General features: G+C 29.6%; 4 protein-coding genes across 4 annotated transcripts; 3 read left to right on the top strand and 1 right to left on the bottom strand.

Moving 5' to 3' along the window:
- The first annotated feature begins 3,185 nt into the window (after positions 1 to 3,185).
- Positions 3,186 to 4,767, top strand: LOC109595649 (protein phosphatase 1 regulatory subunit 21). Its single transcript, XM_020011064.2, has 4 exons — positions 3,186 to 3,493; positions 3,552 to 3,863; positions 3,921 to 4,160; positions 4,251 to 4,767. Exons 1-4 carry the CDS (start codon positions 3,434 to 3,436, stop codon positions 4,635 to 4,637), a joined length of 999 nt encoding a protein of 332 aa, XP_019866623.2. The 5' UTR covers positions 3,186 to 3,433; the 3' UTR covers positions 4,638 to 4,767.
- Positions 4,768 to 4,856: 89 nt separating this feature from the next.
- Positions 4,857 to 6,507, bottom strand: LOC109595561 (RING finger and CHY zinc finger domain-containing protein 1). The gene is made up of 6 exons (XM_020010949.2): positions 6,289 to 6,507; positions 6,073 to 6,234; positions 5,864 to 6,019; positions 5,529 to 5,807; positions 5,393 to 5,468; positions 4,857 to 5,222 (listed from the first exon to the last, which is right to left on the bottom strand). The coding sequence occupies exons 1-6, from the start codon at positions 6,385 to 6,387 to the stop codon at positions 5,131 to 5,133; spliced, it is 864 nt and encodes a 287-aa protein (XP_019866508.1). The 5' UTR covers positions 6,388 to 6,507; the 3' UTR covers positions 4,857 to 5,130.
- Positions 6,508 to 7,221: 714 nt separating this feature from the next.
- LOC109595729 (U6 snRNA-associated Sm-like protein LSm6) lies at positions 7,222 to 8,572 on the top strand. Its single transcript, XM_020011150.2, has 2 exons — positions 7,222 to 7,413; positions 8,338 to 8,572. The coding sequence occupies exons 1-2, from the start codon at positions 7,323 to 7,325 to the stop codon at positions 8,484 to 8,486; spliced, it is 240 nt and encodes a 79-aa protein (XP_019866709.1). The 5' UTR covers positions 7,222 to 7,322; the 3' UTR covers positions 8,487 to 8,572.
- Positions 8,573 to 9,122: 550 nt separating this feature from the next.
- LOC109596032 (E3 ubiquitin-protein ligase synoviolin A) lies at positions 9,123 to 15,132 on the top strand. Its single transcript, XM_020011486.2, has 9 exons — positions 9,123 to 9,357; positions 9,414 to 9,506; positions 9,771 to 9,923; positions 10,557 to 10,847; positions 10,954 to 11,234; positions 12,238 to 12,499; positions 12,551 to 12,817; positions 12,884 to 13,149; positions 13,231 to 15,132. The coding sequence occupies exons 1-9, from the start codon at positions 9,229 to 9,231 to the stop codon at positions 13,343 to 13,345; spliced, it is 1,857 nt and encodes a 618-aa protein (XP_019867045.2). The 5' UTR covers positions 9,123 to 9,228; the 3' UTR covers positions 13,346 to 15,132.
- Positions 15,133 to 15,204: the final 72 nt, after the last annotated feature.

The following is a 15,204-nucleotide window of genomic DNA, read 5'->3' as shown; positions in this document are numbered from 1 at the left end:
TCGTACCCACTGTTCTGCAGTTTAGTGAATGTAATCCTAAGCAAGTCACAATTGAACATTTTTAGTAGAAACCAGGAATTTTCTTGCAGATCTGGAGTCGAACGAACCCCCATCCATTAATCATCCTCCCACAGTCCTTGAACTAATTTCAATAAATATTATTTCCTCCAAGTTGACTTTAATTTCTTTAGAAGAAAAGGTAAACAATTTTTTAAACAATAAAATAAGACTAACCAATTACATAACAGGACAAAACATATAATTATAGATATCCAATTCAAGTAGTGCCAGTACTGTATATACAGTTACAGTCAAACAATAATTAAGAAAGTATATTATTCATCCCGGTATATTTTCCCATAGGTGTCATGTTCAGCTAATCCTGTTTCCATTGCAGGATCTCATTCCCACAAAAATAATATTTATAACCGAACATAAATCCAATAAAAAGGCGGGCGGGTGTGACAAATTGTCCTTATTAAATCAAGTGGTATCGCACTTCGGTCTTGACACATCCCGTTTGTCAGGAGCGCTGATCGAAATTTCCATATAATCCGGTAAGCAACCGCCACGTCGTAGTCCATTAGCCCTAAAAGGATTATCGGGCTGGAATTAGCAGTCTACGCGGTGTTTGCCAATGGGATCCCGACCCCGGACATGTTCATGTCATTCCATCGAGTCCCGTCGAGCGTGTGCTGACTCTCATGCTCTCACCACCACCGTCGAGATGAGTTGCACTCATTATCTTTCCGACGATTGCATTATGGTCCCTATTTGCCGACGTTGGCCCTTTTCAGTCGCACGCGCCGTTCTTATTGAACTTGCTCAAATATTTTATTATGTTCAACAGCCAAGCACCATAAATAGACTTCATGCCAACTATAATTCTCATATTACTTTAAATCTATCTTTTAGTGGAAAATAATGTTATATTTTCAACACCTTTTTATGAAATTTTGTTTAAGATTTTCTTATAACTTAATTACTCTTATTTGAAAAAATATTTAAAAGAGCAGTAATTAATTTAAAATTTTTATTGATTATATATTATAGTACAAATTAATTCAAGGTTTCGAATAAAAAATAAAAATATCTTTTCTAAATTCAAAGGTAAGTTAATTATTATTTTTATGATTTTCAAAATTTCTAGAAACCAAAACACTTTTAAGACGCAATTTTTAAAATTATTAATTAAAAAATTATTGAGCATAATTAATTCAGAAGAAAACACTACTATATTCAGCTTAATTGATCAACTGGCCACAATAACAGCAATTAATTCATAGACATTATTAAATATTGCCACTGAAGTAAAATGTAGAACATGTCAGTCTTGTAATAAGAATATGAAAATGAATGTAATATGTCACATTGCAAATATACAGAGCCCCAAAATTTCTGAGACGCATAGATATGTACCGCCGTTTGTAGAGTCAAAGTGGATTGGACCCAATTTATACATATACCAAAATGTAGAGATGAGAAAAATTCAAAATTGACATAAAAAAATTACAATCTTATACAGTGTTCAAAAACGTGGGAAATAAATTTAATGAAATTTTTCAAAAGTGCCTTTTAGAGGATTATCCTATATTCAGTAATGAAAAAATCTCAAAAGAAATTGTAGAAATTGTAATCCGGTAAATTTTTTAAAATTTTCTTTCGGATATGGTTTTAAGATTTTTTATCCATGAAAAAATGTCTTATTTCACACTGTTCCGAAGGAAATTTTTTGTTTTCTCAAACATCCTTAAATTTAAACTTGTGATAAAGAAGTATGTCCAATCGACTTAATATAGTACGCACTAGATCTGTGTCTCAGCAATCCTGGAACTATTGTATACTATTTTCTCCACAACAATTATTTAAAGAAAATTAGCATAAAAATGTTTATCTTAGATGTTAATATATTACTTAATTTAAAACAAGAGTTATTTTTTTTTTAATCGAGAGATAAAGATAAACTAAAAATTATTAAATTAACTATTATGGAGTAAGTATAAAATAACATGGCAATAAAATGTTATACAAAAATATTTTTTAGGCTTGCTACAGAACGAAAATAGTAGTTATATATTACTGGTTCTTCAAATGATATTTGAAAGAATATGTAAGTATAAAAATTAGTTGAATAGGGAAAGAAAAGATTTAAATTATTACAATTTATTGTATGCAAGATTTACATACATAGACATACAAATTAAATTAAAAGACGATTTAAAATTACTGCTTTCAGAGTTATATAATTGTATAATAATAAGAGATCTAACAAATTTAAAACAGAGAGTTTATAAAGCAATTTTGTTAATGGATAAACAATTTACTATCGAAATTCGAGACTACAGTATATTATATTTGATAGCCTGACTGAGCAAAATATTTAATCAAGATCGAATACGACAAAAATGGTTTTATATATTATATCCTAAATTGCAAATTATGTAAAAAAATACATCAGTTTGTAAAAGGAAACAACACGAAAATATACAAAGACGTAAAAAGAAGATACAAGGAAAATACAATGAAATCCACGAAAATATAAAAAAAAGTCAGTGGAATTAAATATTGTACAAAATACGGTAACAAGAATAATTTTTACCTCAAGAAATTATTTAAAACACAAAAAATAATTTATTTTAAAAATAAGTAAAAGAAAGGGGGATACCTTAGAGATTTGTATCAGCATTTAAATGGAATTTCTTTTTGGTTTCCACTATTTACATTCTATATAATAAATAATGTGTTTAACATCAAATATTACAATTTCATAATTTTCATAGTATCAATTTATTTATTTTAATAATTATTTGATAAATGTTATATTTCATTTGTTAATTGAGTACTGAGACTGTTCATTTAAAAATATGGTTTCAACGACATTGCAAGGAAATAGCACTAAATTAAAGAGCCAATTTATTTTAAAATTACTTTCCACAATACTAACAGTTCAAAAATGATTTGAACACTTTCTTTATTCCGTATTGAGAATGTTACAACATCTACCTATTACATCACAAAATATTCTTTTCATTAAGATTCTGAATCATAGAGGTCACGTCATAATTTACAGAAATCTATAACTACGGCCAATTTTCGATTCATTATTTATTATTAAGTTAATATAACCGAGGCAACACTATAGTGATTTATTAAACAATTTAGTTTGAATGTTATATACGCATAATGTTTGAATGAACTTTTCGATTACCACCTCCCTGGACTGATTAAATTTTTGACAGAAATGTCATTACCGAAAAATATTGCAAACAATACATTTAACTGGTGTTAATTACAAATTGGTTCGGATATAATAATATAAAATGGTGTTTTACAGAAAGATGTGAATTTAAAGTTTCCATTGTTGCGATTTGCTGGGTATATATTATTTCTAACCTAAAATGTTTCAATAATTAAAAAGTAATCAAACAATAGAATGATGGAGAAAACAGATATTGAAATAAAATATCAAAAACTAGCTACAGAATACTCGAAAGTAAGCTTTCAAATATTCTTCGTGCATAGGGGCGTTTTTTATGAAGTATTAATTTCAGGTGAGATCTCAAGCAACTGTTCTCAAGAAGGCACTTCTTGATGAGCAAGCTAAGAATATTCAACTGAATGAAACTATTAAGAAACATGAACAGAAGATCAGGAAACATGATCAAGAAATGGAGAGTCTTACCTTTCGTAATGAACAGTTAACAAAACGAATTTCTGTGTTACAACAAGAATTACAACAAAGCAGTCATGGGAAGAAAAGTAAGGCAAAAGCTGCTGATACTATACCTTTGAATACAGATATTAGTTTGTTGAATGAGGAGTTGCAAAAGAAAATAATTGAAAATGCACAACTATGCAGCACTGTAACTAGTTATTGGCTACCTGCACACTATTTTATTATTAATTTTGAATTTTTATAGATGCATGATAAAAACTTTGAATTGTCAGAATGTAAAGAGAAGATTGAATGGCTTGAGAAGAAAATGGAAGAACTTCAAGCCAATTATGAAAAATCTGAGACCAAGAATAGAGAGGAAGTGGACAAACTAAAAAATGATAAAATTCTTTTGCAAAGAAAAATGAATGAAATGTCCTCTGAAAAATCCATATCAAATGGTGAAATTAGTAACTGTGATAAAGCCAATCTTCATGAAGAACATGTAAGTCCTTTGATTGTAATATATTTTTATAATAATTAAAAAATCATTTCATTATTAAGAAATATATATTTAATAATAAAATGCTTTCAGATTCGTGTGTTAAATGAAGAGATAGACAGATGGAAAACTGAATGTGAAGTTTTAAGGTCTAGGCCTAATACTAATGATCAATTAATAGAATACTATGAAAAACAAATAACTGAATTAGTAGAGGCAAAAAGTGCAGCTTTGTCAGAAACTCAGTCATTTTTAGCTGAAAATAATTCATTGAATGCAAGATTGGAATCTCACATATTAAGCCTCAGCACTTTAGAAAGTGTTACAAACAAAACCATTGAAGAACTGACCACATCAAATGATAATTACAAGGCGCAACTTGATGCTTTAACAGAACACTTGGCTGCCCAAAATGAGAAGATTACAAAACAGTGTGATGAAATAGAAATATTAAAACATAAATTAACACAGAAAAAGTAACATTCCATTGTTTTCTAATCTACATAAAAAATTTAAAGAATTACTATATTCTTTTCTTTCTATATACAAAATAACTTTTTATTTCTATAATATATATGACTGTTTTAATAAAGATATTGTAAGATTAAAATGATCTTTATTGAAGTCCTTACAAACCACTTTAAATTCAACAATTCAGGAATAATGAATAAATAAATATCAAGGAATAAAAAACATGTATTCTTATCATTATTTATTTAAATTTTCAAAATCTATAAACAACCTGTATTAAGCAATACAAGAAAGTAAATTGTCAGGTGAACATCAAATTATAAAGTCCAATTTTACAACAGTTGTTGAATCATGAGTAAATTATTATAAGCTGCTTGACATGTTCGTAAAATCAGACCTAAATGACCCGTGTTTATAATATATTATACAAATTTTATGCATTTACCTATAGTTTCTAAGACTAGCATAGAAATCTTTTTATAAATTGGTACAAAAGAGCATTTTAACAACCATTGGCAGGCACCTCTTCATCATCTTCAGACGTTTCTGGATTTTCATTATTAGTTGGTGGATCTTCAAGTGGCACCCTCTCAGCTATAATAAAAAATCCAAAATTATATTTCTGAATAAAAGTTCTATTTTGCAGTATAAAATTCATTCGCACAATGATATTGTGTCCAAATTTCTCCATGATCTGACTTATTTTATTTTATCATTTTACTATTTATCCATATTATTGGCAAATGTTTGTAATAAATATTTACCTTTTATACGGCATGTATTGTAGGATCCACAGTGAACACATTTATGTCCAAGCACATGAAATTTTACCACACATTTCTAAAAAAAAACAACAAATGATTAAAAATTAAAAAACAACTAATAACATTTAAAAATTACCTGGTGGCAATCTTTGCATAATATTTCAACCATTAGATTAAAATAATCACTAGGCATGGGGGTATTGGCAATTTCATTATCTAGATACTTCCATAATTCTGTCATATCCATCACAGATGTTTGGCATAAAGGACAGGCATACATTCCAGAGTGAAGAAGCTGCTCAAAACAGGTACGGTGCAACAAGTGGCCACAATTGGGAATATGACAAGGTATTCTGGAAGTATGTATGTCTTCCAAACACACTGGACAATTAGATCTTGACACATTTTCAACACACTAAAAATAAAATAGTTTATAAGGCTTTCAAATGAATAAAGGTACTTTGTCATTACTTTATGATTGTCTTGCAACTGCACAGGCAGACACATATTGCACTTTCCACAGTGGAAAAATCTATCAGCACCTCCAATTCTGCATATTCCACATCCTTCACAATGAAATTGCTTTTTATCCTCATCATCGAAGAGATTACATGTCAAACATGTATACTGGAAATAAGAGAAATTAGTAAGGAAGTCAAATTTTGGACATTTAAGCCAACATTTCCAAATAGAGCACCGCATTTTTCACAATTGGCTTGAATAGGTTGTTGCAGTTCACAAACTGCACAAACAACTTCCTTAATTTCTTTCCTATTTATCACATGGTTTTCATTTTCATCGTGGCAGAAACGACACACATATATTTTGCCACAACAAGGCGACTGCAAAAGAATAACGCTCAAATTAAATAGCCAATTTATTTTAATAATACTTACGACAAATTTGCATTTTCTTTTGTAATGTGTACATCCCAATTCTTTTATTGATTCATCTGGTGGACCGTCAGTTTTTGGGATTGACGCAAAATCACCCATTACGAATATTTTTCTGTCCTTGATGAAATCGAAGATCAAATGTTCTGAATGAGTTTAGAAACTCATTGTTTTTGGCGAGAGCTAAAATTTATAGATGTTTATAGACATGCATGACGTTTTCAACATTACAATGTGATTTTATTCACACGTCATAGAGCAACATTGCCAATTTTCTAAGTTGCAAATAAAACTGCAATTGAAAATTTTTATTCGAATCTAGTAAATCAACAAGGATTTTAATTAATTTAATGAAAATTGTAAATAATTATTTATTTATTATATCATCTCGTAGTTATCAACTTTATCTTATCTTTTATTTAAAAAAAACTTTGCTTCTTTATTATTATACCTTTTAAAGTCTGTAATTTCTTTAATTTTACTTAATCTTTAACTTTATCTTATCTTTTATTTAAAAAAAAACGTTTGTTTCTTTAAAATTTATTATTACACCTTTAAAATTCTAACTTTTTTAATCCAAACATATTGAACGTTTCATTTGATTTTGAAATTCTTCAGAGAAAGAAGCATTCTTTTAAAACCGATAAATTTTGATCTTGAGATATATCTAATACTATATCAGTTATATTTAATATCAACACTAGTAGTATCACTTATATTTCAGTTAATTTGTAGACAGTCAAAATTTGTATATATTATACATATTAAATTGAAATCTATTAAATATGAAAATTGTAATCATATTCATCAGAAAAAAATATTTTTTTTATTGTTTTAAATAAAAATATATATTTAATCCCAATTTAAGTTAAAGATGCTAAATATAACAACACAGTACATTGATGAATAATTAAGTAAGAAGAAGAATAACCTATACATTTTTAACTTCAGAGCTAACTTGTTTGTATCTGTCATTTGGTAATTTCTGCCATAATAACTAGTACACAAAAACTTTCAAGTACAATAAAAACATTAAAATGAACAGAAAGGAAGCCCTATCATCGTTTATTCAACAAATACACACTAGACCAGTTGTTGTTAAGTTGAACAGTGGCGTCGATTATCGAGGTAAGCAATTTATTAACTATACTTTTTTTTAAGAAATTCTAACGATTAACTTTAGTATTGGCCAAATTTGAATGAAATAATCATCAAACAGTCAGATGTTGCGCGAGATCATTCGGTTTGAAACGGCTGTAATCGATTATTTGATGAAATTCATCATTCAAAATCATTTGAATCATATCTAGATTGTATGAATCAACTGTATATTTATCATGAAAATTTAAAAAAATTGTATTACTGACCCATATTACATTGTGATATTTAACTTTGTACATATGATGTTATGAAAAAAACTCTGAAACTATACTGTCTTAATATGTATTAAGACAATATAGTGATGTCTGAAATATGTAGAAATGCTTTAATGAACATAAGTCTGCAAGAGACAATGAAATAATGATCAGTCCATCAACATCATCAATGTTTATAGAGAGACAAATGTTCATTCTTGACATATTATCATACATAATATTGTTTCAAGTGAAATAAAAACTGCCCTTAAATATATCAGCCAATTACTACAACATTAATTCACCAAGTGTGATTGATAATTTAAATGTTAAATATTTATATTGTTTGATGGTTTATTTTACTTTTTTATTACTATAAGTGGAAATTATTTTCATTCATTTATTTCCAAAAATTACAGACAGATTAATAGTGTAACTAAAATATCTGTAAAACCAACAATTTTAATACTGGAAAAGTTCATTTTTCGCATTCACGTTAACCAGCCTATAAGGAATCCTTTTTACTATTTTTAAATTTTATGTATAAATAATTGTGACTTTATTTGTTGTATTGTTTTTGTCTATTTTGAGTAACGAAAAAAATGAGATATCGATGTAGATTACACTAATAATTTTCAATTGATTATGAGCTAATTACTTATGATATTTTATATTTTACTGATGTTTTTATTTTCAGGTGTTTTAGCCTGTCTAGATGGTTATATGAACATTGCACTTGAACAGACTGAAGAATATGTGAATGGTCAACTTAAAAATAAATTTGGTGATGCGTTTATCAGGGGTAATAATGTACTATATATTAGTACACAAAAAAGAAGATATTAGTTGTATCACAAACATTTCTTTTTTATGTAAAATTAATTTAATTAAACACACACATATTTCCTAAATAAAATATTTTTAAAACAAAATGTGTTATATTCAGATTTCAGAAAAAAATTGCTCAAAAACAAAGTCATGCAATTAAAATTTTAGGCCGGTGTTTACCGGTGCTTTATTGATTTAAATTGGGCGCACATTTATAATCAGCTGTTTTAGCCACTTAAATGCTTCCACGCAGATTAGTTCGAAGTACACCCACTAGAGTTTAGTTAATTGCAGCGTTGTGAAATTGACAATTTTGAACTGGAATTGGTACTTTCCTTTTACAAATCCCTAAATAAAATAAAAAACAAAGCATAAATCAATATTGTTTAGTTCAGTTTATTCGAAATATATAAAACATCTTGTATTTTATCTCCTTTATAACCCGTGCTGAGCTTAAAAAAATTTAAACATAAACATAAATTAATTGTTTTAATAATTAAAACAATCAATAAACGTTACTATTACATATTATTTATATATTTTGAATATCAATAACTATTGCAAAATAATTTCACCTGTTCCTACACTTTATTAGCGGTTGAATGTTGGCTATAGCGCACTGTCAAATTTTGACATTTCGTACAATCAACATTCAACCATCGTAAAACACGTAGCAGAAATAAATAAATAAACGGTGAAATTAATGCCACCCTCAATATTTTTGTCGGTAGCCACTTGAGGAACCTCCAAAAATTGAAAAATGAGGTCGTTAGGTATATCTGTTCTTAGTTTAACGTTAACAACAATTGTGATAGCAAATGCATATTATCAAAAGAAACAGTTTTATCCTTCTGTTGTATATATAACAAAATCTAATCCTAGTATGGCTGTAAGTATTAGATTGGGTGATAAAAAGAAAAGAGTTCCTTCAAAATTTATTTTCAGGTAATTTATATTCAAGCTTTTATATGTGTATGGATAACTGGTAAAATAATGAGGAAAATATTTTTTGGTCAGTTACGAACAACTGAATTTGAGGTATGCATATTAATATTTTTAAATACTTAAATTAACTCTAGTTCTTGATCACATATTGGTTGGTGAGGTTGATATTTATTAGAAATTCAAGCCAATCTTTCTAGAAAAATTTAACTTTCATAATCAAGAAGGCTATTACTTTTTGATGTTTTTGATCTGTCATTTTTACAATAAGTGAGATACTCAGTTTTGTTATTAAAAGTATATCATAGTTTTTCATACTATTCTGTTCTTTCTTTATTTAATATTAACTGTTGATTTCAGCACCTAATGGAACGTTCATGGTATGCCATAACAGAAACATGTTTGGCATTTACTGTGTTTCGGGATGATTTCAATCCAAAATTTGTTGCATTATTTACACTGTTACTATTTCTCAAGTCCTTTCATTGGCTGGCAGAGGACAGAGTTGATTATGTGAGTACACATTTGATTATTTAATTATTTTATTATATTTTATGTGAGAACACTGTTTTATAAAACGAACAAATTCTTATTAAATTGCATTTATTGTGAATTTTATGATCTAGTTATTAAATAACTCTTTATGGTTCAAATTATACATTTTTTATTAGTATATTATACTGTATTTTCATTATTGTTTAAGAAGTATTTTATAATAATTAGGATACTATCATAAAAGGATGACCATAGGGTGTTGCCCATCATGTATAAAAAATTATTTTCTCATAAATATACATGTTTAATTGTTATTTTTCTATTCCTTATGAAGCTTTAATATTTTATCTGGAATATAATAATTGTCACAATTATTGAAATAATATGATTCTACTGAAATTTGCATACAATGTATATAACAGCTTACCTTAATGGTTATTCAAAATTTCAAGGGTGTTAGAAATTTCATGAAGTTTCATAATATTTTTAAGTAATTACCATAGTGTATAATGTATTTATATCATTGTAAATTATTAGTTATTAAATTAAAGTTATTAAATCTAAAGTATAATTGTCATGGGAAACTTATGCAACTAAAAATTATCACTACAAAATGTTTGATGCTCAAACAAATTGATCTTTATGTTACAGATGGAACGTAGTCCAGTAATTAGCTGGCTCTTTCACATACGAGTACTAAGCTTGTTGTTGCTACTTGGCTCTTTGGATATGTATTTCATTCAACATGCTTACCAATCGACCGTCACTAAAGGTGCTTCAGTCCAGCTTGTATTCGGCTTTGAATACGCTATACTTATCACAGTGGTAGCGAATATTGCAATTAAATACGGTCTGCACAGTGTTGATCTGAACAGTGATACACCATGGGACAACAAAGCTGTGTTCCTGTTGTACACAGAACTAGTTATGGGATTAATCAAGGTAAGAAGGAAACAGGGAACATTCCCTAAGCCAAACTAAAGTTAAAGGGTTTTGTGATTAAAAGTAACTGACGGCTTTTATATTCATGTTTCAATTTACTTTACAGGTAATCCTGTATGTTGCATTTGTGGCGATTATGGTTCGCATATACACTCTGCCCTTGTTCGCGTTCAGACCCATGTATTACACTATACGAAATTTCAAGAAGGCGTTTAGCGATGTTATATTGTCGCGTCGTGCAATCCACAACATGAATACCCTTTATCCCGACGCTACAGCTGAGGAATTGAGGGCTGCCGACAACGTTTGTATTATTTGCAGAGAAGAGATGACCACAGCTTCTAAGAAATTACCATGCAACCACATATTCCACACCTCATGTCTCAGGTAAGACTACACAAGACATTTTACTTTTGGCATATCTTTACAAATTTTGATTTTCATGACATCTCAAAGAATATTTTGTTTCTCAAAATTTCAAACTATTACATTTTAAATATTTAAATTATCGTAGATATTTTCGTTATAAGTAATATACATATCTTCACTTCCTTATCTTATCTAATTCAAAGTTCTACTTACTATTGTTTTACTAGTGTATTTTTAAAACATAATATTGTGGCTCGTATTGCTGAGGTAATTCCTTATTGTCCAGTGTTTGTTTCTATGCAGTGATTTTACTTCTGCCAATTTGCTTTGTTAAATTACTTTATAAAATTTTACATTAATATCATTGATGATCTATTAATTATTAAACTATTAATGTACTTTTAGTACATTAAAATAAATGCCACTGAACTGAGAAATAATTGGTAGTTGTGAAACAATAATGACCCATTTGCACATGGTTTGTTTATTCACGTAACTGTTGAATAATTAAGTTTAATTGTGCTACTTACGCCAGTGCATGACATTCACCTGTTATATTTGAGTTTTTGATTTCTACTGCAGGGCATATAAAGGTACGAATTTAGGGAGAAGGTTTTTATTAACATTCGTAAACTACACACATTTTTTTTAATATTCAATGTTACATGATATATAATAATTGTTGAAAATAGAATGTAGCATAATTTTCAATTACGTAATTTCAATAAAAGCAAGTAGACTTTTTATTTAAATGTTCAATAAACTACGAATACGTTTACGAGAAATATACAGACTCTTACATTAGTTTTTGACATACGTACTCCCATTTTTGGTTGATCCTTTCCGCTTTTGGGTGCTTGTTAGGGTCAACAAATTTTGTACTTCACGACAACCTGTGTTGTTATAATATTGAAATTCATAAATAATAAAATTGTATTTTTCGTTACGCTTGGTGGTAAGTTTAAAAATAAGGATATTTTACATCCGACACATAACACTGATTCAACATTTGCCGTTGCAGATCCTGGTTCCAAAGGCAACAAACGTGTCCCACTTGTCGCCTCAACATTCTTCACACTCCGACCAACAATAACGACCCTAGACAGAATCAACGACACCGAAACGCACCGCCAGCCGGACCAGTAGCTGCTCCAGGAGTTCCCGGCGGCCCCAATCAACCGAATCCGTTTTTCAATCCGTTCTTAGCTGGCGCCAATCCATTCCAAATGTTTAATCCGGGAGCACCCAACGGTGGACTACCACCCCAACATCCACAACAACAAGTATATAACAAATATATTGATTTCATAACAGTTAACGAATGTCATTTTCAGCAAGCTGCGCCTGCTCAGCCAAACAACGAACAAGCCGGTCCTGCTCCTCCAGGAGCCTCTGCACCGGGTTCGTCGAATATGCGTCCGCCTACCAATCCCGTGTATCCAGCTTTTGCGTTCCCACCGTTTCCGTTCCTACCTTTCATGGCACCACCTCCCGTACCACCTGCTAATTTAAGAACTCTTAGTCCCGAGGAGCTGCGTCGTATGGAAGGAAACGAAATGGAAAACGTCGAAGCGAGAATACAATGCTTGAGAAATATTCAGGTGAGAATGTCTTTATTAATTGTGGGGTCATCAAACTCTAAATACCATTGTTTTAAAATATTGTAGATCATGTTAGATGCCGCTATAGTGATGATGCAACAATATACTGTTGCGGCTTCGGTATCCTCGCAAATGCCCCAAGGCACGTCATCTTCAAATCAACAACAACCACCCCAACCAGCAAATACTAACGACACTGCACCAACATCATCCAACTCATGCGGAGACGGCGTTCAAACATCTTCATCAACCTCGACGGCCTGTAACGGCGTAACATCTACGGAATCAGCCGGGACAAACAGTATACCGCAAGCTAATGGAGAGAGTACCAGGTACACAAATTTACAATTATTATTATTCACTTTGATACGTCGCTCATGAACAATTAAACTAATGCTTGTACTTAATTGCAGCTTGTCAAACTCGACCATGGGAGAGCAGACAACATCCACTCCAGAAGAGGAAGTACGAAGACGGAGACTTCAGAAGTTTTTGCTGCATGAACAACAGGAGGCTCAACCACAATAAGAGAGTTTGACACGAATATGTATTTTTCCGCTTATATTCATGAAAAAAAAGGACATACAGTTTAAAAATTATGATCAGTGACTGTTTTTTTGTGTAAAATTATTCGTGATTCGGTGGCGCGGTAGGTTTTCACGAGACGTTTTTTACGAAACGGACCCATTTTGATGGTGTCTGTTAAATAAAACATTCCAATCCATTTGCCAAAGGTGTGCAAAGAGGTAATTGTTTTATTATAAGGGATATGTCAACAGATTTTAAATAGACAAAACTTATGTGTACTTTTTAATTATTGTTCCCCTGTAGATACCCAAGAATTATTGGCAGCTAAATAATAAACAATCGATGTATACTAGCTTCTGTGTAATGATAAAACTGCATAAAATGGTGTAAAATATTTATGTCCAATTACCTCTCTTCCAATTATTATACTTGCATTAAAAATTTTCTGTCAATAACGTAGTTTATTAAGACATGTTTAAATTTTTAGTATTTTTTAACTAATATATTTTGCTTTTTGAGTATATAGCTATTCTTGTTAAACTGATTCGTTAATTCGAAGTTATATATTTAAAATCGTTTTAAAGTTTATTTAATAAAACTTTTGTCTTGGTACATCTTTTGTATTACCCAAATGCACATCAAAGTACTGTTACTGATCAATGTAAGTTATTTTTTGGATACGTCTCATTTAATTCGTATTAATTCCGTATGTTCTTGATTGATTTTAATACAGGGTGTTTCCACGTAAACCTCCTAAGATTTTTTATTAATTAAGCTTTTTCTAAGACGATCATTTGGAAAAGTCTGATTCCTTTGGTTAACACTAACCATATTCTGAGTCGCATTTGACATTATATACTCAATGTGGTTTGAAGTTTGGAGAGGATTACTTACAAATTATACTGAAAACTTTGGACTGCTCAGTATAGTCATGAAATTGTGATTTTATTGTATAAATATATAGGTTTTTTTATTTAAATGTGCACATTTTAAATATGCTTTTGTTATATTATTTCTTAGATAACTTATATAGAACTACGTTGATTATATATTTTCATAACAGTAATTGTTAATGCATAACTGCCTGCAATATCAGTTAAGTACTTCTTGAAAACTACCTCTTAAGAAGTCCATGAATGTCACTAGAATGGTGCTATTCTGAGATGAATGAAGATGGACAACTAAATGTTTTCAAAAATTGCATAATTCACATTATTTTCGATAATTTAGATTGCAGATTTTTATTATTCATGCCAATGAAGACCATCTTCTGGAATTAGTAATTCCTCTCAAAGATAGTAATTATATTGCTAGTCCTGGAACCAATTATTCTGAAATGGCCATTTTTATTGAACACAAAATTTATTTTTGTATCAACCTATAGAATGATTAGTTCTTTTAATTTCATAAAATATTTCTTTCACATTAAAGTATGCCTGGAATGGCCTAATATTTGCTTTTATCTCTTTGTGATTATCATTCAGAACTGAAAAATGAAATCTTGGTTGTTAATTCTTGTTAATCTTATTAAGAGATATGAGGAATTGCCATTTTGGCCATATGCACATTCTAAATGTTTTATTAACAATGCAATGCAGTTACATCTTTATTGTTTGGGTGTACTTGTATTAATTGATGAACTTGTATATAACGACAATTTGGTCAAAAAGTATAAAAAGACTGGATTGTTACATTTGGACAAGGACCCTTGTCAACCGATGGACACGTAAATATGTAATTTTTATGTTATTGGTAGTATTCTATAAAATAAAGAATGTTGTATTATATTTGAGTTATTATTTATAAGAAACTTGGAATTGTAATAGTGTTCAAAAATATTAATATATTGTGGAGAGATA

Source organism: Aethina tumida, chromosome 1 (genome assembly GCF_024364675.1).
Source record: "Aethina tumida isolate Nest 87 chromosome 1, icAetTumi1.1, whole genome shotgun sequence".
NCBI lineage: Eukaryota > Metazoa > Arthropoda > Insecta > Coleoptera > Nitidulidae > Aethina > Aethina tumida.
The sequence above is the reverse complement of the archived record's forward strand: the minus strand, read 5'-3'. Positions and strand labels throughout refer to the sequence as shown.

Bases quoted from the DNA above. Each gene is read 5' to 3' on its own strand.
- LOC109595649 (XM_020011064.2), top strand. From the start codon at position 3,434: ATGATGGAGAAAACAGATATTGAAATAAAATATCAAAAACTAGCTACA. The intron at 3,494-3,551 runs GTAAGCTTTCAA...TATTAATTTCAG, and splicing joins TAGCTACAGAATACTCGAAA to GTGAGATCTCAAGCAACTGT. The intron at 4,161-4,250 runs GTAAGTCCTTTG...AAATGCTTTCAG, and splicing joins CCAATCTTCATGAAGAACAT to ATTCGTGTGTTAAATGAAGA.
- LOC109595561 (XM_020010949.2), bottom strand. From the start codon at position 6,387: ATGGGTGATTTTGCGTCAATCCCAAAAACTGACGGTCCACCAGATGAA. The intron at 5,469-5,528 runs GTAATTTTTAAA...GTTTTTTTTTAG, and splicing joins TATGCAAAGATTGCCACCAG to AAATGTGTGGTAAAATTTCA. The intron at 5,223-5,392 runs GTAAATATTTAT...TTTTTATTATAG, and splicing joins CAATACATGCCGTATAAAAG to CTGAGAGGGTGCCACTTGAA.
- LOC109595729 (XM_020011150.2), top strand. From the start codon at position 7,323: ATGAACAGAAAGGAAGCCCTATCATCGTTTATTCAACAAATACACACT. The intron at 7,414-8,337 runs GTAAGCAATTTA...TTTTATTTTCAG, and splicing joins CAGTGGCGTCGATTATCGAG to GTGTTTTAGCCTGTCTAGAT.
- LOC109596032 (XM_020011486.2), top strand. From the start codon at position 9,229: ATGAGGTCGTTAGGTATATCTGTTCTTAGTTTAACGTTAACAACAATT. The intron at 11,235-12,237 runs GTAAGACTACAC...TTGCCGTTGCAG, and splicing joins TTCCACACCTCATGTCTCAG to ATCCTGGTTCCAAAGGCAAC. The intron at 12,818-12,883 runs GTGAGAATGTCT...AAAATATTGTAG, and splicing joins AATGCTTGAGAAATATTCAG to ATCATGTTAGATGCCGCTAT.